The sequence below is a fragment of the Leptonychotes weddellii genome, chromosome 6 (genome assembly GCF_054177405.1).
Source record: "Leptonychotes weddellii isolate Sample4059 chromosome 6, ASM5417740v2, whole genome shotgun sequence".
Taxonomy (NCBI): Eukaryota; Metazoa; Chordata; class Mammalia; order Carnivora; family Phocidae; genus Leptonychotes; species Leptonychotes weddellii.
In genome coordinates this window covers 132,702,222-132,723,954 of record NC_138374.1, presented here as the reverse complement: position 1 = coordinate 132,723,954, position 21,733 = coordinate 132,702,222, and the positions used below count along the sequence as shown (strand labels likewise).

Below are 21,733 nucleotides of genomic sequence, written 5' to 3'. Positions count from 1 at the left end.
GGGAACACAAGCAGGGGGAGTGGGAGAGGGAGAAGCAGGCTTCCTGCGGGGCAGAGAGCTAGATGCGGGGCTCGATCCCAGGACCCCGGGATCATGACCTGAGCCAAAGGCAGACGCTTAACGACTGAGCCACCCAGGCGCCCCAGCTTTTTTTTTTTTAAAGATTTTATTTATTTATTTGAGAGAGAGTGAGAGAGAGTGAGCACACGAGCCGGGGGAGGGAAGGGGCAGAGGGAAAAGCAGACTCTCCAATGAGCAGGGAGCCCGATGTGGGTCTTGATCCCAGGACTCCAGGATCATGACCTGAGCCGGAGGCAGATGCTTAACCAACTGAGCCACCCAGGTGCCCCAAGAGTAAGCCTTTTTTTAAAAAAAGTCTTTATTTTAAATTCCAGTTAACATACTGTGTAATATTAGTTTCAGGTGTACAATGGAGTGATTCAACACTTCCATACATCACCTGGTGCTCATCAGAGCCCAGGCTCTCCTTAATCTCCATCACCTGTTTCACCCATCCCTCCCAACCCCCGCCCCCTCTGGTGACCAGCAGTGTGTTCTCTAGAGTTAAGAGTCTTGGTTTGTCTTTCTCTCTCCTTCTCTTTTCCCCCCTTTGCTTATTTGTTTTGTTTCTTAAATTCCATATACGAGTGAAATCATATGTATTTGTCTTTCTCTGACTGACTTATTTCACTTAGCATTATACTTTCTAGCTCCATCCATGTCATTGTAGATGGCAAGATTTCATTCTTTTTCATAGCTAAGAAATATTCCATTGTATCCATATACCACCTCTTCTTTATTCATTCACCAATCGATGGACATTTGGGCTATTTCAATAGTTTGGCTATTATAGATAGTGCTGCTATAAACATCGGGGTGCATGTATCCCTTTGAATTAGTATTTTTGTATTCTTTGGGTAAATACCTAGTAGTGTAATTGCTGGGTTGTAGGGTAGTTCTATTTTTAACTTTTTGAGGAACCTCCATATTATTTTCCAGAGTGACTGCATCAGTTAGCGTTCACACCAACAGTGCACAAGGGTTTCCTTTTCCCCACCCTCGCCAACACTTGTTTCTTGTGTTGTTGATTTTAGCCATTCTGACAGGCATGAGGTGATACCTCATTGTGGTTTTGATTTGCATTTCCCTGATGATGGGTGATGTTGAGCATCTTTTCCTGTGTCTGTTGGCCATCTGCATGTCTTCTTTGGAAAAAGGTCTATTCATATCATCTGCCCATTTTTAAATTGGATTACTCATTTTTTGGGTGTTGAATTTTTAATTTTAACTGCCACCTATTGGCAGTTGGACTTTGTGCAAGTATATTTTAAACCTATCTGCATTTCAATTTTCTCCTCTATAAAAAGCAATATGAAATTTCCCTATCTTCTAGTTCAATTATGTTAATCACTATCCATACCAGCACCCATTCCCCCATTTTTCACTTTTATAGCTAAGTCTTCAATCACTACAGTCTCCCTGCAGTTCTCACCCAATCCCATGTGCTCTGAATATCCTCCTCTGTCCTCTCACGTTCGCTCAATGCTGCCCTTCTCTAAAGGCCAAGCTTAGTTTCAGATCCTCTGGCCAACTCATATCTTACTTCTTGGAATCCCTAGTTCTTTTGGTCACAATCACATCGTCTAGCAAGGAACATGTCTTAGGTGATCTCTATAACTCACCTTGTAGCATAATCCGTAAGTATTTGCTGAACTCTCAATATATATTCTATTAAGATCTTATTATTTGCCTATCACAGTGTTATTTGTTGCTGGGAAAATTCTTAGAGGGCTGTAATTGAAGCCTCATCTACTGCAGTCTTTGAGGATGTAAAGGAGCTCAACAGATTTCTATTACTTGGTTATTTGGTAAGATCAGTATGTCCAGAGAGCCAGGTTATGGAGAAATGGTGTAAGCACTGGGCTTTCTATCAGAAGTACTGGGATCAGTTCCTGCTTCTCATGAGCTGTGAAAATTGAAGAAAGGAACTAATTAATGTCTTCGTGAGTACAAATGAAGAGGAATAAACTCACATGTGAACACTTGGTATCCTGGGTATAGAATACACAAAGGGCTAATTTTTTAAAAAGCAATAAGTAGAGAATGGTTATTCCCAGAGACTCAATTCACGTTTCAGGATACAGCACCAGATTTGGCTTCTCCTGGCTTGACAATGGGCAGAGCTAGTGTCTTTCTTCTGATCATGCTTCTTCTTCTTTCATGGGTTTGCTCAGACCTCTGGGAATAGAAGTGCTCACCTTTCACCTTCCCCTCCCACAGCAGTGCTCAGTCTTCTCTGAAACCCCTTTCATTGAAAAAAATCATTATTTATTTTTTTTTTAAAGATTTTATTTATTTATTTGACACAGGAGAGAGAGACAGCGAGAGAGGGAACACAAGCAGGGGGAGTGGGAGAGGGAGAAGCAGTCTTCCGCGGAGCAGGGAGCCCAATGCGGGGCTCGATCCCAGGACCCTGGGATCATGACCTGAGCTGAAGGCAGACACTTAACGACTGAGCCACCCAGGCACCCCTCATTTAAAAAAATTATTAAAAAATTCTCATTTGAACATTTAGTGTCTTGTAAAAAGCAAATTAACTGTTGCTTATTATCATGTTTTGAGGTGAAAAAAATTTTAAACCTTTTGTTCAGCCATTCATTAGCAAAGGGACATCAAGCTAGGATATACATTCTAGACTTATGTGGGTCCCTCAAAGGAGTGAGAAAAGTTACTTTCTAATCTTTTTGCTGTGCTTTTGGTGATAAACTTTGTTTTTGCAGGATAGAAGGTGATTGATGGTCTTCCTATTATCTCTTCACAACTTTCTGATGTTTACTTGCCTCCCTAATTCTCATGACTTAAGGTGCTAACTTCAGCCCCTCTAACCAGGTCCACAGGCACCCCACTTTCTCCAGAAAAAAGTGGGGCCTCTGCTGTGCTGTATGCTTAGCTATAGGAAGTTCCAGCTCTAGGATCCCAAGTCTCCTGACTTTCATTTTCTAATTGATCATGTAGTTGCCAACACTTATGATAGATACTCAAAGACACTCAGTGTCTAAAGTTATCCTATGAATCACATGCAAACTTGTAATGACTGTGCACTTCCAGGTGATCCTATCCCCGGGAGCTTTGGGCCTTGGGCAGATAATCTGGGAGATAACAGGAGCACTGAAATAGGCGGACGGTCTCATTTCCAGGCCCAGCTTCCCAAGTAGTATGAATCTTGAAAGGGATTTCAGTGTTTAAGATCTAAGTCCTCATTTGAGTTGGTCCGGGCAAGGAAAAGTCTGGTGAAGTCCTTAGGCAGGTAAATAGAAAAAAAAGAGTTTGACACTTTACAAATGGGCCCACATTGGTTATCTGCAGACTGTGTGTAACACACGAGTCCTGGTTTTGAGGGAGATGGTGCACGTGAAGAGTCTAGATACACTCACGATGTTGCTTTGCACAAAGGTGATTAAGGCATGAGCTGGGGTACCTCCCAATTCTCTTGAGAATAAGCTGATACTAGGTTTTCCAAAGAAGTATTGAAAAAGTCGTAATGAAAAAAATAGAAACTTTATTGAATGTTCTTATATTTCATGCTATATTTTAGTAGTGTTTTTTATAACAAAGTACTTGGCGGGGTGGGAGTGGGGAAGGTGCTATAAGACTTCAGTGCTTGGAGCCTCTAAAGGTTCTTAATCCAGCCCTTTGTGGGAGCATAAGCCATAACTGTCATCCCCGATTCGTTCCCAAATTTACTCAGCCACAGTTCCTCAGAGCCGTTGGAGAAGTACTATGATGCTATTCAAAAATACATTCAGGGGCGCCTGGATGGCTCAGTTGGTTAAGCGGCTGCCTTCGGCTCAGGTCATGATCTTGGGGTCCTGGTATCAAATCCCGCATCAGGCTCCCTGCTCAGCGGGGAGTCTGCTTCTCCCTCTCCCTCTGCCGCTCCCCCTGCTTGTGCGTTCTCTCTCTCTCTCTCAAATAAATAAATAAATAAATAATCTTAAAAACAACAACAAAACCCCAAAATACATTCAAATCCATCCCTATGATGAGGTTCCTACTGAGTGATCGGGCAACAAGCATTAGGGAAGAACATCTACCCCACTGATCATGGGGTCTTAAAACACTTTCTTCTGAAGAAATGAGGGTTAGATGACAGTGGTGAGAAAGCATGGGGATGCCTAGATCCACATCCTTTGCTTTGATCAGAACTCAGCAATTCCCAGCCCCGCAGCTAGCCATGACTCTTAGGACCAGGCAAGTGGCTTCAAGTGTGAGGTGAATAGTGTTCCATATTCAAAGAAGATATTCTCTTGGCCAGCCCCCTACCCCCTGGGTAGTAGCTTTGCTGATGCTGATGTAGGGAGCTTTGGGAAGTTAATGAAATGGTACAGAAGGCTGTATGGAACAGACATTCTGCAGGAGTGGCTTTGGTCATGGGTTTCTGAAGGAGCGGAGTCTCTGCTGCTTACCCTTGGTGAAAATGCAGGAACAGGCTTTTCATGGGAGGCAGGTGCTGATGGGATAGACTCAGCTCTCTAAACATCTTCCCTTGCAATTATCCAATTTGATGTTACTCAAAACTGAACAATATATAGACGTATTTTATAGGAAATTTTTTTCCAGCTCCTCAGAGTAATTGATTATTTAGATGTTTTAAAATATGTATAAACATAAAACAAACATAACTTTAAACTCGATAAAATAAATTAAAAACATTATTTTATTGTGTCAAATGATGTGGTCAGTTGAAACTAACCACTAGTGTGGAGAGTAAAGATAGAGTGGAACCGTGTGGCCTCAGGGCCTAGTCTATGTTTAATCTGGGTTGTTATTTAAATGTAATTAATATGCATGCAAAAAATGCCTGTTGGTGTAAGTATGTTAAGCAAATTGTTAATAATAGCCTCAAGGGTTTATAAGTTCAGGAAAATCAAATCTCATATTTAACCAAACTCTGCAAGTAGGAAATGGTCAAATGGCAGTTTTTATTTATTTAATTATTTATTAGAGAGAGAGAGTGCGTGCAAGGGTGGGGGGTGGAGCAGAGAGAGAGGGACAAGCAGACTCCACGCTGAGTGCAGAGCCTGATGTGGGGCTCCATCTCACAATCCTGAGATCATGACCTGAGCTGAAATCAAGAGTCCGACACTCAACTGACTGAGCCAACCAGGTGCCCCCAAATGTCAGTTTTAATGAGGTATCATTTGATAATTTGTTAAATTGTCTATTCACTTGAAAAGGTAAGATCAGCCTGGTGGTGATATTAAAATTGCTACAAAAGAGTATCTCACACAATTACTAATAGAATTAGAGGCAGAACCATTCTGCCTTGTGTATTTATGCTTTGGGTTTCTGCTTATAAACCGGTAGGTGTTGGTATGTGAGAAGTCAGAGTCCACATCATGCATCTGCTTGCAGCATGAGCTGACGTCTGTGGCGAGCCGATTGAGCTGCCCCATGCCAACAATGACTCAGCTCTCCCACCGTGTCCTGTTTGTAGATTGGCTCTTGACTTGATCTGGCTCTCATTTGGCTTTTGGACAGTCGTGAACACGAGTGGAAAGACAGGCACTGAAATTGCACGTCTGTACTTGGTTCCCACCCGTATTAAGAGTTTCAAACTATAGAATCGTAGATATAAAATTTTAAAAAATCTAGAAATTTTGTGGGCGGCAAGAATACAATTACACTTGGGGACACTGCTTTTAAACTAAATTCTGACTCCATTGTTTCTTGGGAAAGACTTTCTGATCTCCCCACTCTCTTTTAAGTGTTTTTGTAATTAAAAATAACAATCATGGGGCGCCTGGTGGCTCAGTCGGTTAAGCGTCTGCCTTCGGCTCAGGTCATGATCCCAGAGTCCTGGGATTGAGCCCTGCGTCGGGCTCCCTGCTCCGCGGGAGGCCTGCTTCTCCCACTTCCCCTGCTTGGTTCCCTCTCTCCCTGTGTCTCTCTCTGTCAAATAAATAAATAAAATCTTTAAAAAAAATGAAAATTAAGATATTCATTTAAAAAATAAATAAAAATAACAATCATGATGAATTCAGAGTGATGTGTTTATTGTGTACCAAGATTTGGGTGAAGCCCTTTCTCTACATCATCTCACTGAAGGCTTGTGAGAGTTGTGTGAGGTGGGTATTTTTCTTATTTTACATAGGCGGACATGTGGCGTGCATCACACAGCGGTTTGCACGAAGGTCTCCCTTATCATCACACCCGACTTTTCCCCACTGCTTTGTTGCTTTCCGTACGTGAACTTCCATTCTGTATCGGGAACTTCCCTTACCCTGGAAGCAGGCACCACTGTTTTATAACAATCTCCTTAAAAGCCTGTCTTTTTCACTGGCCAGGGGGTCTCTAACCTGAGTATACGTCAGAATCACCTGGAGGGATTTTTAAAAATGCAGATCCCAGGGTCCACCACAGGCTTAACTGAATTAAGACATTTTCTGCGCAGCATCCAGGGACCCTGCATCTGTCTTCTCAGCAGCCTCCCCCAGGTGACTTTATGGCCAGTGCTCCTCTGATGCCCTTTGAGTGAAAGCGTGTCTGACCGCGGCTGCCTCGTGCTTGTCTTCTAACCACCTCTGCATCCCCAGGACTTGCTCACTAAATGTTTGTTGAATAATTCAGAGAATGAATGAAGAAACAATTATCAATAGAGAATATGTTCTTGAGAAGAGCACTCTTTTGGCCAGACCTTTGGAAAAATGTAGAGATACATGTTTAAATATCACGTAATATACTCAGGCTAGACTCTCCCCCAGGGCCCACACGTGGCAAGAAGCCTTCGAGAAGGTGGCAGAAAGCACAGCTCTGTCTTCCAGAAAAAGAACAAAACCTTGCCAGGTCCTTTAGCATGGGATAGAATCTGTCTTCCTCCCTTTTAATAAAACCGAGATCAACTGAACTAGAAAAATTTGGATGCCTGGGAGGCCCAGGAAGAGGTCAGTTTCCCTAGTGTTTTATAGATGAGAAGTTTTCTGCTTAACATATAGTTCTGAGGTCAATGTGGATTAATTCTGTTATTCAGCAAGAGGGTTTCTGAATGTTTACTAAGTGCCTTGAATGTAATAAGGCATGGTCTTTTTTCTTCCTGGATTTATGGCCCATCAGAAAATTCAGGAAACAGTAAAGCCACACGAGTGCGTGCGGGGCTAGGGGCTCAGTGTCTTCAAGTGCAAGAGCTCACGGAAGTGCTGGTACAGCGGGGCCCCTGGAGCTGGGAGTTGCATGAGACTGGCTAGAATCCGAGAGGCAGGAAGCAAAGAGAAGGCAGAGGGGAGCCTTGGCAGTCAGACTGCTTATGGCTGGTTCAGTTAACAGAGAGGATGTGCGCCTGGGGCAGTAGAAATTTGTACCGGGGAGCACAGAGAAATACCATTGCCTAGATGTGTTTTCTTACATTAAGGGGAGCTTCGGATGTTGTGGAGTTTGGAACATTCTTTTTTTATCTTGAAGCAGGTAAAGTACTGTTTTAAGAAAACTAATGTGACTGTAGCCTGTAAGGTACGTGGGAGGGGAGAAGGGATTGAGTCAGGAGACTCATTAGAAGGCTGCTCTCGGTCATCCAGATGTGGTTGGGTTTGGACCAGGTTGGTAGAGTGAGCAAGGAAAAGCCCAAGCGGCTGTGGAAGATACTCAAAGGACACGAGGAGAGAGCACTGCTGGAAATGGTGCCGAAGCCCAGGGAAGCTCGCAGGCTGGTGATGTGCACCCAAAGACCCCATTTCCCCACAAGAACTCTTTGTTGGAAACCAGCGTCTTATGCTCCTGACCAGGACCCCAAGTCAGAATTTCTCACATAGCTGTTTCACCCTTTGTTGTTGGCAGAACAGATGGCTCAGAAGATCCTGGGACGGTTTGCCATTTCTCTCTCCTTCTCTGCAGGCTGTCTCTTCCCCGCCTGGTTCCCACACTGAGGACCCCTCAGTCCTGACACTTCTGCATGGGACCTACCAGGGAAATCTTGCTAATCAGACAAAGGTGGTGTCTCGCAAAGTACAATCCTCGGAAACCTGTGGGTTTTTAAATAGACAACAGCAGGGGCACGGGCAAGGGCCAGAGTTCTGTGGTCAAACAAGTTTGGGAAATATTCTTAGAGAATGACCCAGGTTTCTTTCCTGCAGGACTTGCCAAGGTCTTTAATATGGTAATAAGTATTTCGGCTGTCCAAGACAGGGGTAACTTATAGCACTCCACAAATGTTTTGGACCATGGAATTCTTTTTTTCAAGAAACGTCTTAAGGGGAGAGGGCTTCATAGCATACATTTGGAGAAATTAGAGACTAGAGAGTTTGCCTTAAGAATAAGTCTCTTGCAGGGCGCCTTGCGGGTGGCTCAGTTGGTTAAGCATCAGACTCTTGGTTTTGGCTCAGGCCATGATCTCAGGGTCCTGGGTTTGGGCTCTGTGCTCAGCCCAGAGTCTGCTTAAGATTCTCTCTCTCTCCCTCTGCCCCTCCCCCCACTCACGTTCTCTCTCTCTCTCCCTCAAATAAACAAATAAATCTTTAAGAATAAGTCTCTTGCACTAAAGGTTGGTGGTGAAATGGAGAGAAACAGGAGACTGGAATTTTGGTCTGAGCTCTACTAATAACCGGTTATCTGGTCACTGGACTGCCCTGGGTCTGTTTTATCAGACGTTACACTAATACTAGATGAAGCCTTAAGTTCTTTCAACTCCAGAAGTCTATGATCATGTGCACATTCAGAAGAACATCATCTGTGATTTTTCTACTCTGTAATAACACTGGTGGCAGAGACAATGGTGGGGAAAGTTGAGGGCAGAGGGGCAGTGACAACAAGATGAGTAAGATGTGGTCTGAACCCTGAGCTGATTATGTGGTTGGGCACAGTTCCAGGGCTGAACTAATGTAGCAGAGATAAAAAGAAGTTTCCAGTTTGTTCTCAGGCCTCTCTGAATCCAGCCGTGTTATCTGGTGCACGCGCAAGGCCGAGTTAGTGCGATTTCCCAGTGGTCACTTAACCATCTAGCTACAGATTTGCAGATGTGAGCCCTTAGATAAATCAGTTAGCCATCTGGGCCTGGGTTTTCTTCATCTGTGAAGTAAGGGAGTCGGGTTAGATCAGAGCTTCTGATGGTTTCTGAGGAGAAACTATTTTTGAGTTGTTCTGGTTCTTACCTGGAGATGTTCGTCATCTTCCACCCACTCAAGGCGGATGGGCCCCAAGGTTTTGTCTTCATTTTTCTTCTCTTTTTTTTTTTTTTTTAAAGATTTTATTTATTTATTCATGAGAGACAGAGAGAGAGAGGCAGAGGGAGAAGCAGGCTCCCTGCAGAGCAGGGAGCCCGATGCGGGACCCGATCCCAGGACTCTGGGATCATGACCTGAGCCGAAGGCAGACGCCTAACCATCTGAGCCACCCAGGCGCCCCATTTTTCTTCTCTTATTCTCAGATCATCTTATCTGCCTCAGACCTCACTTACTGCTTTTATGTATTTGATGTTCAAATATGTATGTCTAAAACTGAACCTTCTCTTGAATGCCAGACCCTAATTTCTACCTCTGTGCTCCACGTGTTTACCTGTTTCCATCTTAAGAAAACCAATTTTTTTTTAAGGGGGGGAGGGGTGGAGGGAGAGAGAGAGAGAATCCCAAGCAGACCCCACGCCCAGCACAGAGCCCGACGTGGGGCTCGATCCCACAACCTTGAGATCATGACTTGGGCCGAAATCAAGAGTCGGACGCTTAACAGACTGAGCCACCCATGCGCCCCTTAAGGAACCCAATTCTTTATGTTCAAAACCAAACTCACCATCTTCCCTTATGTACCAGTTCCTCTTCTGGTTTTCCCAGGTTTGTTAATAATGACATGCTCCTGGTCACATGCAGGTTGGAAACCCACACTTCTTTGACGCCTTCCTTCTTCCCTGCTGTAGCAAATCACTGGTCAACCCTCAATTCTCTCTGCATTGCCATTTCTTTCTTTTCCCTTCCTGATGTTGTTATTCTAGGTCAGGATCTGGTCGGCCCCTTTGCCCCTTGTCTCTCTTCTAAAGCATCTCCCATGCCAGATTAAGCCCGTAGCCTCTCTGAACCTGCCATCCCTCTCTTCCAAGGCTGACAAAATCCTATTTATATTTCAAGAGGCAGCTAGGTGATGCCTCTTCACTCCTTCAGGCCTTCCCTGAACACCCCACTGGCCACATTTCTCCTTCTTTTAGCACCTTATTCTTGTCTATCTTATTACCCCCCCAACCCATATACATATATGGTTATAGCCCTTATATCTTATGATATACATTATACACCTTCTTGGAGGCCAAGGGACATGTCTCCTTAACCTGTAGCACTTGCAGCACCTGATATGCACTAGGAGCTAGAAATGCCACTGGATAAATTAATATTACATTATTTACCCATTATTCAAAATAGTCATCTATAAATCGAAACAACATATTCATCTTAATAACTGATCTAATCAAACACTAATTAAATAAAATAAATAATCTATAAATCCCAAAGTAATTAAATCTTGGCTTTGGTGTCCCACCATTCTTACTTTTGTGTCTAGTGTAGGGATGATTTTCTGAAGAATTTTGATTTTTATTTCAGGTACAATATTGGGCTAATAAAGTCATTAACTTACAGTTACAGATAACTTGTCTCTCTTGTGAGACCATCCCTAGGAAGCTGCTGGCTTTGCTACTTTATTCATACATCCAACCCCAGGGCTGGTTTCCTTTCTAGCTGGAGAATCGCATGATGATGTGGTTCAACGCTGGGGCTTTGGAGTAGGGCAGACCTGGCTTTGAATTCTGACTCTGCCTTTGTTCTCTGTGCTACCTTGGCAATTTACCTCATGTCTCCCAGACTGCAGTGTCTTCATCTGTAAATGGAGGTCGTAATACGTCTGTCCTGTAATTATTGCAGGTGCTCGTTCTACTCCTGGGAATTGTTCAGGAGTAAATCTCTCGTTTCCCATCCTCACCCGAAGGGCTCGTCCAAACCTGGTGGGTTTTCTCTCGGTTCTGTGGCTCACCACGCTGTCCCATGTGATTTCAGAGGCAGACTGGAAAGTTGAGACAGAAATGCAGGGGATGTTGGTGCCTGTTTTCCTTGCCGGGGGGAGGAGGAAAGCAGATCCGTATCTCTGATTTAGAATCAGATGATGACAAACAGCTCATGAGATCCTTTTCGTTGGAAAAAAAAATCCTCTACCATCTTCTCTTGCCCCAGTCTCTGAGATCTCCAGGCTTCCTAAAAGGCTACACCACTGGGGTTTCCAGTGAAGAGCCAGCCCAGTCCAGGACATAAGATCAGTCTCCTGTCTTATTCCTGTTCATAGAACAATAAAGGAAGGAGGCTACCAATTGCCAAGCATTGAATACCTACTATGTGGTAGGCACATCTTATAGATAATTACGATTACTCTTTTTTTTTTTTTAAGATCTTATTTATTTGAGAGAGAACGGGCGCCTGAGTGAACGGTGGTGGGAGAAGGAGAGGGAATCTCAAGCAGACTTGGCCTTGGGCGTTGAGCCGAGGGGGGCATGATGGGGGAGGGACACAGGAAATGACTCGATCTCATGACCCTGAGATCATGACCTGGGCCTAAATCAAGAGTCAGATGCTTAACTGACTGAACCACCCAGGCGCCCCTAGACAATTACAATTATTCTTTTTTTTAAAAAAAGATTTTATTTATTTATTTGACAGAGAAAGATACAGCGAGAGAGGGAACACAAGCAGGGGGAGTGGGAGAGGGAGAAGCAGGCTCCCCGCGGAGCAGAGAGCCTGATGCAGGGCTCGATTCCAGGACCCTGGGATCATGACCTGAACTGAAGGCAGATGCTTAGCTGACTGAGCCACCCAGGCACCCCTACAATTATTCTTAATAACTTAGTAATGATAGGCATCATTACTTCCATTTTACAAGTAAGTGGAAGCGAAGATTATATAGCTAGTAAATCTCAGAGAGAGGCAGTGAACCCTCATTGGTCTGCATCAACTTTAGCATCTGAAGCCTGCAGTATAATTAGACCAAATTACCCTATGAGGGGAGGGTTTCCTGCAGGTGAGGGGTATTCTATGTTTCTATGTCAGGGAAGTTGTGAACTAAGAGGGTTAATCTCTGTTAACTTAGTACCACAGGGAAATAGTTTTTAGAAGTACTGTCTGGGGACACTTGGACCCTGATCCTGCCTTCTTGCCTCACGATTATGTGACACCAATGATAGTGAGTGTGTTTCCAGACAGATCCATGTTTGTAAACATTCCTATAAAAATAGGCACAGAGATTGTTAACACAAGTCTTTCTGGCACAGTGAGGTAAGCCCCAAGTATAATACTGGGTGAGCCCCTGTAGTATGGTAAAAAATTGGATACTTTCTCAAATTTTGAATACTTGGGCTGCATGCCTTCTTAGGGAAGCAGAAGCCAGAGGAAAGCTGTACTGATAATGTGACATGTGTTCTTGCTCCGTGTGGCCCCTTTATTCCCATTAAGCCCTGTGTCCTTTACTGAAGAAAGTGGTAAGTTACAGTAGCTGTTCAGCAACCCACCTGAATACCGTGGCACTGTGCAGAGCTGGGTGTTGTTGTATCCGTTTGGTGGAGGACAGGAGACCTGCAGAAATGACATAATGACATGTACTAAAATGCAATGCTTCCCAACACGTGTAACAGAAAACCCGAGGTGAAATGTATAGAGTGCTCATACTTGACTGTTAAAAATTAATAAAAACTCTACATTCCTATATCTTCATTTATGTGTAGATAATTCTAGAAGACTGTTCAGGTAACTGATAACTAGTGGCATCGAAGAAAGGCAATGATAGTCTGAGGGAGAAGTGAGACCTACTTTGATTGCACGGAATGGTGGGTCCAGGGCCAGGGCAACCCTGGGAGCACGGGAGACCCTCTCAGGGGATCTACAAGAACAAGACTATTTCACAATAATCCTAAAATGTTTCACTTTTTTTTTTTACTCTCAATCTCCCACAATTACATGGTGGAGTTTTCGAGAGGTTAAGTGGTATGTGATATTGCAACAGATTGAATTCAGAAGCAGGTATGAGAATCTGTATTCGATTAAGCCAGATATCAAAGGGATTCTTTAAAATGTAAAATAATGCCACTCTTCTCGTTAAGTATTTTTTGAAAATAGCTATTTTTATAAAAAAATTATTATTTATGTCAACACATAATCATCATAATAATTTAAAAATAATGTTTAAGAAATTAAAAATGAGTAATAAAATTTAATAATAATTACTTTAAATAAACAATACATTTAAAATTCTGTTTTAGTTTCTAAGTTGATAAATATCAGTAGGTGTAAGAACCCTCAGAAACAAAATGTCTTTGAGATCCCTTTGGTGCCTAGGGTATTTGGGGGGGTTTCTGTTTGATAGTCAGGCACCCCAGTGTCAAGTAGGAAAGGAAATGTGAATGAAGCAAACATTTGTAACGTGATACTGCTTTTCCTTTTCTCATCTTCCATAAAAGAGTATCTACAAGTGGTCTGGAGTTCCATGCTGTAGAAAGTTCCAAGGCTTGTGGCTCGAAGCAAAGACGTTGTGACAGTTGAAGAGACGCCAAAGCCAGCTGTTGTGGAGGATTCTGTTTCTCGGAGAATGTTCTGCACCCATGGATGTAAGTAGGGCCAGTCGCTGAGCCAGAGGCTGACGGCAGGAGGGCTGCCCTGAAGCCCCTCACTTACCTGGCTGGTGTCACAAGGTCCATCGAGTATGCGGGTTCTGTGCCGAGAGCTGGTATCAGAGGAGATCATGTATTTGATTGTATGGGAAAGCTGATGTTGAATGTCAGCTCACACTTGACTGATCCAGATGCGGCTACCCCCCAGGTTAGAGGCCAAGCCTGGGGTGTCCTGGCTCAGGGTGTCCTCCCTGACTCTGAGTGACCCAGGATATCATGGCCTTCCCTGTCCCTACAGGACCCACTGGAATCTTGGGTTTCCCATATCAATCTGGATCTCTCCTAATTTCATATTTTTTTTAATAAGTTGCCTTCTTCCAGCAATAATTTGAGGTAGCTTAGAGAAAAAATAATAATTCACAGATCTACTAACACCAGGTCATTGAAGCAGAGTCCTGTAGTAAGCTTTGGAGGAGTTACACGTACAAGAGAACCTAGGCTAGGGTACTTCCAGCAGTTAAATGCCACACTTAGCCCTGGGCCTCAGGGCAGAAAGAGGAGGGTGGTGCATCTCAGAGCTTCTGTGAGGAAGCTAGGAAGTGTTCGCCCATGTTGAGGTGGTCTGCTCTGGGTGAATTTTGGTCTCGAGGGGACTTCTCAGTTCATCCTTTAGCAGACTCGGATCCCACTAATGAGTCTAGAACTGTAGTCATTCCACGAGTCTTCCTGGAGCTCGCAGAAGGCAGAAACCTCATCTCCTTCATGCCTCGGCACCCAGCTCAGGGTCTGGTGCACATGAGATGCTCAGGGGGAACCCGCTGACTCCACTTCTACTTACATCCCTTGCGGCTTCCAATGAATGGGCGGCTGAGCGAATAACGTGGACCTGTGAGTCCTTGCGAGTGAAGGTGAGGGCAGGAGGGAAGAGCAGTATTTTCTGTCGTCCTGCAGGAGATTTCTTCTCACTGTCAAGATGCTCATTGGATTATACACTCCTTCTGTTTATTATCCAAGGAATAAACCTCCTCCCCATTTCTCCTTCACCTCTTTGTGGTGATAAACCATCCTGGGTCCCTTTCTTCCCACAGCTTGCCTTGACACTAATTTATTTCCCTCCTTCCCTTCCTTCCAATAGACTTCCAAGAGACTCTTGATCCTGGAGAGCTCAGAGGTCTTAACTGGACCCTTCCTGGTGTGCCGTTCAGAATGAATAATTCATAGCTACATTTAGCTACTAACCAGAAGCTATTGCAGATTTTCTCTATTACACGAGATTCCTCAAATGTGATTTTTTGGTGGCTCCTACTGCTTTACTTTCCAGAAACTGTCCCTGCGGACTTTTCTTCCCCTGCCACCCAATCCTAAGCGACTATTTCCAGAAATCAATATTTCAGCATCCACGGCGTGTGCTATATATAGCCTTGTCTCTTGAAGCCTTGTCTGGCGCCTCTCCCCACCTCCACTATTGTGTTATACCGAGAGCTTTCTCAAGTACCTCTGCTCCCCCAGGGAAGACTCTTCCTGGTCTCTTCTGGTCTACAGTCCAGGCTTCCTCCTTTTCTGAGAATGATGGCACTAAGTATTTCATTCTGTTCCGAGGCTCGAGTCTCCGTTTCCTATGTCTCCTATTAATAGGAGGAGTGAGTAATTTAGCATCTGAACGGGAACACTTGTGAGGGAAAGGGGGCGTTATTAATAGATACTCTGGAACACGGGGCTAATCCGAATGTATGGTTCCCTACTTTTCAGAGGTCTGGCATCACTCACGAATATTGAGAGCAGAGGTTAACAATAGCCTTTGGAGAGAAATGCCTCCAATTCTGTCTGGTTGTTGGCTTTGGCTCCCCGCCCCCCCCCCCCCCACCAAATCCCTGGTGTAGATTTCACTCGGTGGAGTGTTATAAAAGCCAGGGGAGAGCCTGTCCCCTCCTGGAGGTTAGAGCTCGCAGGGGACACTGTCATGCTGCCACAGAACGGGTGGTCCTGCTGGGGAGCCCGCAGAGCAGTCAGCCTGTCTTCTCTGCCTTTTCCTCCCCCTTTGTCCCCTCCACTCCCCTCGCCCTCTGCTCCTTCTCCTGTGGGTCTTCCTGCTCTTACTCTGCCTCCCCCCGCCCCTCCTTCCGTGCCTCCTCCCTCTTGCTCCTATTCTCTCTGCTTTTCTCTTTGTCTCCTGTCCGCTTGTCATTCACACTGTCTTCCTTTCCCTCTCTCTCCCAAAGCACTGGAGTGTAGCTCAAAAGAGCAGTGCTGCTAACGTTAGCTTCTCCTTTAAAGGAAAAGTTTGTATTTCCAACTGGAACTTGATTTTCCTTCATGAGTTCGAAGCGGTCTTTTTCCCATTGCGAGTGGGGTAGGGCTGGTCTGTTTCTCATGAGTGTCTCGGATGGGAGGTCCTGCTTTCATGTGTCCTGGAGGACATGTTGTCTAGGGGACAGCACAGCCTGGGGTGTTGGAGGTGGGGGTGGCAGTGGGGGTGGGTGGCACTTGGAGCTGTGACCGGAACAAGCCTGGTCAAACAAATGCAGAGTGCATTACGGTTGAGATGGATGAGACGCTCTGACCACATGGCTGCCTAAGCCTCAACTTCTGAGATTTTGGAATATGGCTCAGATTTTGGAATATGGCGGTGCCAAGATTATTTTGGAAAAGGCAGGATCAGGGTCAGTGTCTAACTAATCAGAGAGCACAGGTAGGGTGCCAAGCAGGAGAGGAGACACCGGTTAGAAACCGAGGAACCAAGCCTGCCTAGGGGCAGGGAGGTGTGCAAGAGGCTGGCTTAGAGCTTTCTGGAAGAACTGGGCTCCAACAACATTCTGAAAAGCATGAGCCACGAATGGACTGTGATGAAATGCAAGGAACGGTGGGGCCAGAGAGCAGCATGGGACCCAAGGACTTTGGGTAACAGCTTTACTAACAAAAGCAGTAACTGTTTAACACCTGTGTTGTGTAAGGGACTCTGCAAGTGACTTGAAAGCATATAAATATAAGTACGAGATCATCCCAGCCTGTGTGCTCACGGCTGACAGGAAAGGGAAGGAACAAAAAAGAGAACCGTGCTCAATGCGGGGGGAGGCGCCCAGAGGGTGGTGAGTGGTGATGGAAGGGGATAGTACTTGTGGCTGGGTGGTCCTTGACTGTGGAGGGGGTGGGGCTGGGGCCCAGCCTGGGGGGCTGGGCAGCAGTGCAGTATGCAGAGGGGGTGAGATATGGGTTGGTCGTTATCAGTGGAGCTGACCTCAGCAGCAAGGACATGGAGTGACCAGTGAACTAGGGCCGCACTGCCTCGGGGGTTGGGGGTTGGGGGTAGGGAACAAATGGCAAACTACGGGGAACAGAGGGTCGAGGAGTGGTGGAAGAGAGAGCTGGAAAGGAGGGTGGCTGCCAGATTGGGGAGAGCTCTGACCACTGGCTGGGCTGTGACATCTGGACGCCATCTTAGCATCTACCTGGTCCGTGCTCCTCTTGCCCAGTGTGAGTGCACTTCTGAAAGAGGTTTAAGCGGGAACTATTCAGGGCCCTAAAAATAGACATGCATGAAACACTTGGAGCCAGCATTTTCTAAGGTGTCAGCCTCTTGTTTTTGCTTTGATCTTCACAGCTTATAAGACTAGATTTAAGGGTCAGCCACAGACTGCATTGCCCAACCCAGAGTTGCTAGCAAGAATCTTCTTTCCATTGTTTCAATGTTCATCGCCTTATAATTTCTCATATTATATTAATTACCTTAGCCTGAGACTGTGGGCTGCAGGAATGATGTGAGGTTTCCTGACTGGCAGCATTCGCTGAATTTCCTTCTGCGCTTGAACCTACTCAAAGCTCCTGCTTCTTTGGGTGTGGAGCCCCTGGTTCCTCCTCCTGTGATGGATGAGAGTAGGTAGGGGTAACCCTTCTAGACATTCATAGCATTGGTCAGGATTTTTTCACTGATGTCTCAGGGTCTTAGACATTCCTATGACCTCTTATATTGATTAATTTTTTTATGTGTATGAGCTCCCCTCTCTCACTCCCCGCACCCCACCGCCCCGCCCGCCACAATAAAAAGATTGTAAGGACCTCTTAGCCAAGGTCTGAGCCTCCATCAGGTACTTTTGCTTTTGTGTACCATCTAGCATAGTATTACACATATGTTCTCTGGGGTTAGAGAAAGTGGGTGGGTGGTGGTGGGCTGCTGGGAGCCACCTGTTCCCATGTTTTACCCCAGAACTGGGTCTTGTGGAGGATGTTCCAAAACAGATCATCCCCAAATGAAGCATCATCCACTGACAGCATCCGTGTTACCCAGGAGCTTGTTGAAAATACAGAGCCTCAGGCCTCAGAGTCTGTAATTTGACTGGTGGTTGAGACACACTGGTCTCCAGGTGTAATGTGTACAAACCACCGGGGGATTGTGTTAAAAATGCAGTTTCTGATATTATTTGAGGTTACTGAGATAATGGTAGAACAAGGAGGCCTCAAAGTTTTCTTGTACCAAAGCAGCAACCTCCTTTCTAAGGGTGTCAGTGAATCTCATTTCCTCCTCATACTGACACTCGCACACAGAACAGTTTATGTCAGGGATTCGCAAACTATAGCCTGTGGTCCAAATCCAACCTGCTGCTCGTTTTTGTCAATAAAGTTTTATCAGCACACTGCTCTGCTCATTTATTTACACATTGCCTATGGCTTCTTTTGTGCCACACAGGCCAAGTTGAATAGTTATGACAGAGACCTTTTGGCCCACAAGGCCTAAAATATTGACTCTCTGGGCCTTTACAGAAAAAAGTGTGCTGGTAATGGCTTATGTGATGAACCCAAAATATTTCCTTGAAGTAAAGGAAATAGCTATAATCCTTTGCCCCAGTGGCAAAATTTGCAAGCCCATCTTAATCCATCATGGAGAAGCAGAGTCATAAGACGTAATTCCCAAGTGGGCAATGAAGTATCTTGAGTCCCAAATCGATCCAGATAATGGTACCAAGGAGTCTGTGACTTTCCAAGGCCCCTTTCATAACAACCTCCTTGAAGAAATGATTGTAATTTTATCAAGCTGACCCCTTCCTCCACAAATTGATTCCATTAATTGTTCAAAGGAAGCTTGACTTTCCTCAGGAACTGGGAGGAGCCGAGAGGACATTCTGAGTAGACATGTTGGGGACCAAGGAATTAAACAGCCTGGAAAGGGTCAGGTAGAACCTCCTGGAACAGTAGCCTCAGTCCAGCCCATCTCTGGGCTGTTCCCTGGGCAGCCAGACTCAGACAGCGTGGGCTTGGAGTCCTTCTTTTAATTCCGTGGGAGAATCCCACCACCTGTCTCTTATTTGGGGTTTTGGAATTGTGAAATGATGGCACACTCCGGCTCCAAGCTCGCTGCATGTGTATGCCAAGCATACAGAGACAGGAGGCAGAGGCTTGGGCCGAGGAGCAGGAAGCGGGGAAGGGGGGAGGGGGGCTGCTGGCAGGAGGCATCCACTCTGCAAACCCAGTGGAGCAAGGGGGTTGTGGATGGAGAGAGGCAGTCCCATGGAAATGCTTGAGGATGTGGGCACCCTGCTCTGATCTTTAAGTCTTAGAAATCCTGGCTCTCCTCCTGCCAGAACCAAATTTCAGAGGAGGTGGGTGTAGGAGAATTAGGATCTTTTTTCCTTATCCAGAGTGTCCTGGGGCCAGAGTGGTTTAGTGTGGGCTTCTATGGGGTTCTTGGTTGTAGCTCTAGGAGCTTTAGGCTTACCATAGTTTCTTTTCCCATTGTCTGCATAGCCCAGGACACCAGCAGGATTTTCTTGAGGAGGTGGGGTAGACGAAAGTGGGGAGTCCCCTCCTCAATTCCAGACTATCTTACCTCCAACCAATTCTGAGAGGTTGTAGGAGTGAATTAGCACCTCTTGTGTTGAGAACCACCTGCCCTGTTGCAGGAATTCCCTGAGGGGCATTAGCTGATTAGCTCAGCTGGTCAGACCATGGGAGTTTTAAACCAAAGTTACTATTTGGGCTGACATTTCAGCAATTCTTTCCAATGGAAGAAGTATAATGTATTCATTCATTCATCCATCCATCCATCCATCCTTCCATCCATTCATTCACTCATTTCATCTTTCATTCAGTGAATATCCACTGAAAGCCTACCAGGTAACAGGATGGTGGGAAAAACATGGACTGGAGAGTCAGACGAACCTGCGTTCAAATTCCAGTTTCCCCACTATGAACCGACTGCTCCTCACTCAAGTTCCAGTTGGCAGGTTTCCTTCCTCCTCACCCCACTTTCCCTGCATCTCCCTGAATCTGCATTTGGGCCGGACGACCCCTTCTGTTGGTGTTGGCTGCAACTCCTGGCCACACACCATATTATGTGGAAGTGATCTGTTCAGGTGTCAGTCTCTCTCTCCAGATCATAAAGTCATCGATGACGGGGATCTTCGTTAGAGTTTTTTTACCCATAGTTCTTGATACACATGGATACTATGGTCGTTCTAATATCTGGAACAGCTGGGATTCGGTAGAAGACAAGTACAGCACAACCATGAAAATATGTGGAGATATCCTAGTCCACTTTTCCTGAAGTGAATGGTTGAGCTGGGGGTGGATCTGGAGACCCAGGCTTGGGAGGCACAGTTGGGGTGGATGGGTTGGCAGTGGACAGGAAGCTCTATGTCTCCCCCACTATGTTCTATGCTCACAACAGTGGGGGCACATCTTATTTGCTTCTGTACCCCTTTATGTTCTTAAGCACAACTAAGGAAGTGAATAAGTAGACAAGTAGATTTTGATGGACACTACAAGTCCAAAATCTCATGCCCCTCAAGTCTCCCCATATTCCTGGGCTTCTGGGTGGCTCAGTTGGTGAAGCATCTGCCTTCGGCTCAGGTCATGATCCCAGGGTCCTGGGATCGAGTCCCGCATCAGGCTCCTGGCTCAGTGGGGAGTCTGCTTCTCCCTGTGCTTCTGCCCCTACCCCCTGCTCATGCTCACTCATGTGTGCTCTCTCTCTCTCTCAAATAAATAAATAAAATCTTAAAAAAAGATAAAAAATATCTCCCCATATTCCTGACATGTGTCTTTCTTGTCTTGAGAGCCTGGATAGCAGAACCATTATACAAAGAGCATAGATTTGGGGAGAAGAGAGTAAATTCAGTTTGAAACATGTCGAGTGCAAGATCTGCCTGTGGAACATGCAGGACTGGAGAACTGGAAGGAAGTGGGGGCCGGAGCCCTGTGACTTTTCACATGTATGTGTTAGCTCCCCGAACTAGATACAGAGCTCATGGTATAGCCCCTACGGTGCTTAATGTGTACCCATGAAAAAGCACATGGTACATATTTATTAATCCATTCCAAAATATCGGACTTCCCATGTAAGTAACAGAGATCTGCTGCAGATGCTTGAGCAGAGCTGTAAGATGATGTGCATTTTGCTCCAGGAAGGCCTGATTTTGCTGCAGTATACGAGGAAGATTGTAAGGGGAAGGAGGCAGAGGTGGGGGAACTTGTTAGGAGGCCAGAAAAGGGGCAGCTGGGCAGTGAAGGAGTCTGAGCAGAGCTGTGCCAGGGGGAAAAGAGAGGGGTTTTGACTGTGCGAGAGGCTGGTGGCTCTGCTCACTCTACAGCATTAGCTCTAGAGAAGTCTCCTCGCTCTGGGAGGAGCCAGGACTAGCCTTGTGTGGCTTTGGAACAAAAGCCAGCAGCTGCATCCAAGGGAAGATAATGAGAAACACACAGGCCATGAAGATCAGGAAAGCACCGTTAATCTTTTCGTTGCAAACTGTACTTTCCAAAGCCCTGGGCAAGGGTGCGGAAGTCTCTGTGTGTGGACTTGGGTCCTTTACTAGGAAATACAAGATGGAATCATCTCCCTTAATCAACACAGAATAGACAACATCCCAGAATCTGAGAGGCTGGGAGAAGTCGGGGTGGGGTAGGTAGTGAGGAAAGGGAGGGGCGGAGCGCCGATCAGAAGACAGGAGAAAGCAAATGTGGTCCAGGGTGAGTGGACATTAAACTTCATGGAAGCTGTGCTTTCCCTTCCACAGTCTAATTTTATGGAGAATTTTCTCTCCTTCAAATATGAAATATTTTTGTAATTAAAGAAAAGCCATCCAAAGAAACTACTTTCATTCAATAAAAACTCTAGTTTTTAGAGTT

General features: G+C 45.4%; 1 protein-coding gene across 2 annotated transcripts in view; it reads left to right on the top strand.

Moving 5' to 3' along the window:
• DDR2 (discoidin domain receptor tyrosine kinase 2) overlaps positions 1-21,733 on the top strand; it is a 152,971-nt gene that overhangs the window by 12,860 nt on the left and 118,378 nt on the right. Inside the window, exons 2-3 of one of the 2 annotated variants that reach the window (XM_081825233.1) lie at positions 7,888-7,983; positions 13,469-13,615. In XM_081825233.1, the coding sequence (XP_081681359.1) occupies positions 13,610-13,615 (6 nt within the window). In that variant the 5' untranslated portion in view covers positions 7,888-7,983; positions 13,469-13,609. The remainder of the gene's footprint in view (positions 1-7,887; positions 7,984-13,468; positions 13,616-21,733) is intronic. The other variant, XM_081825232.1, reaches the window with a different exon arrangement.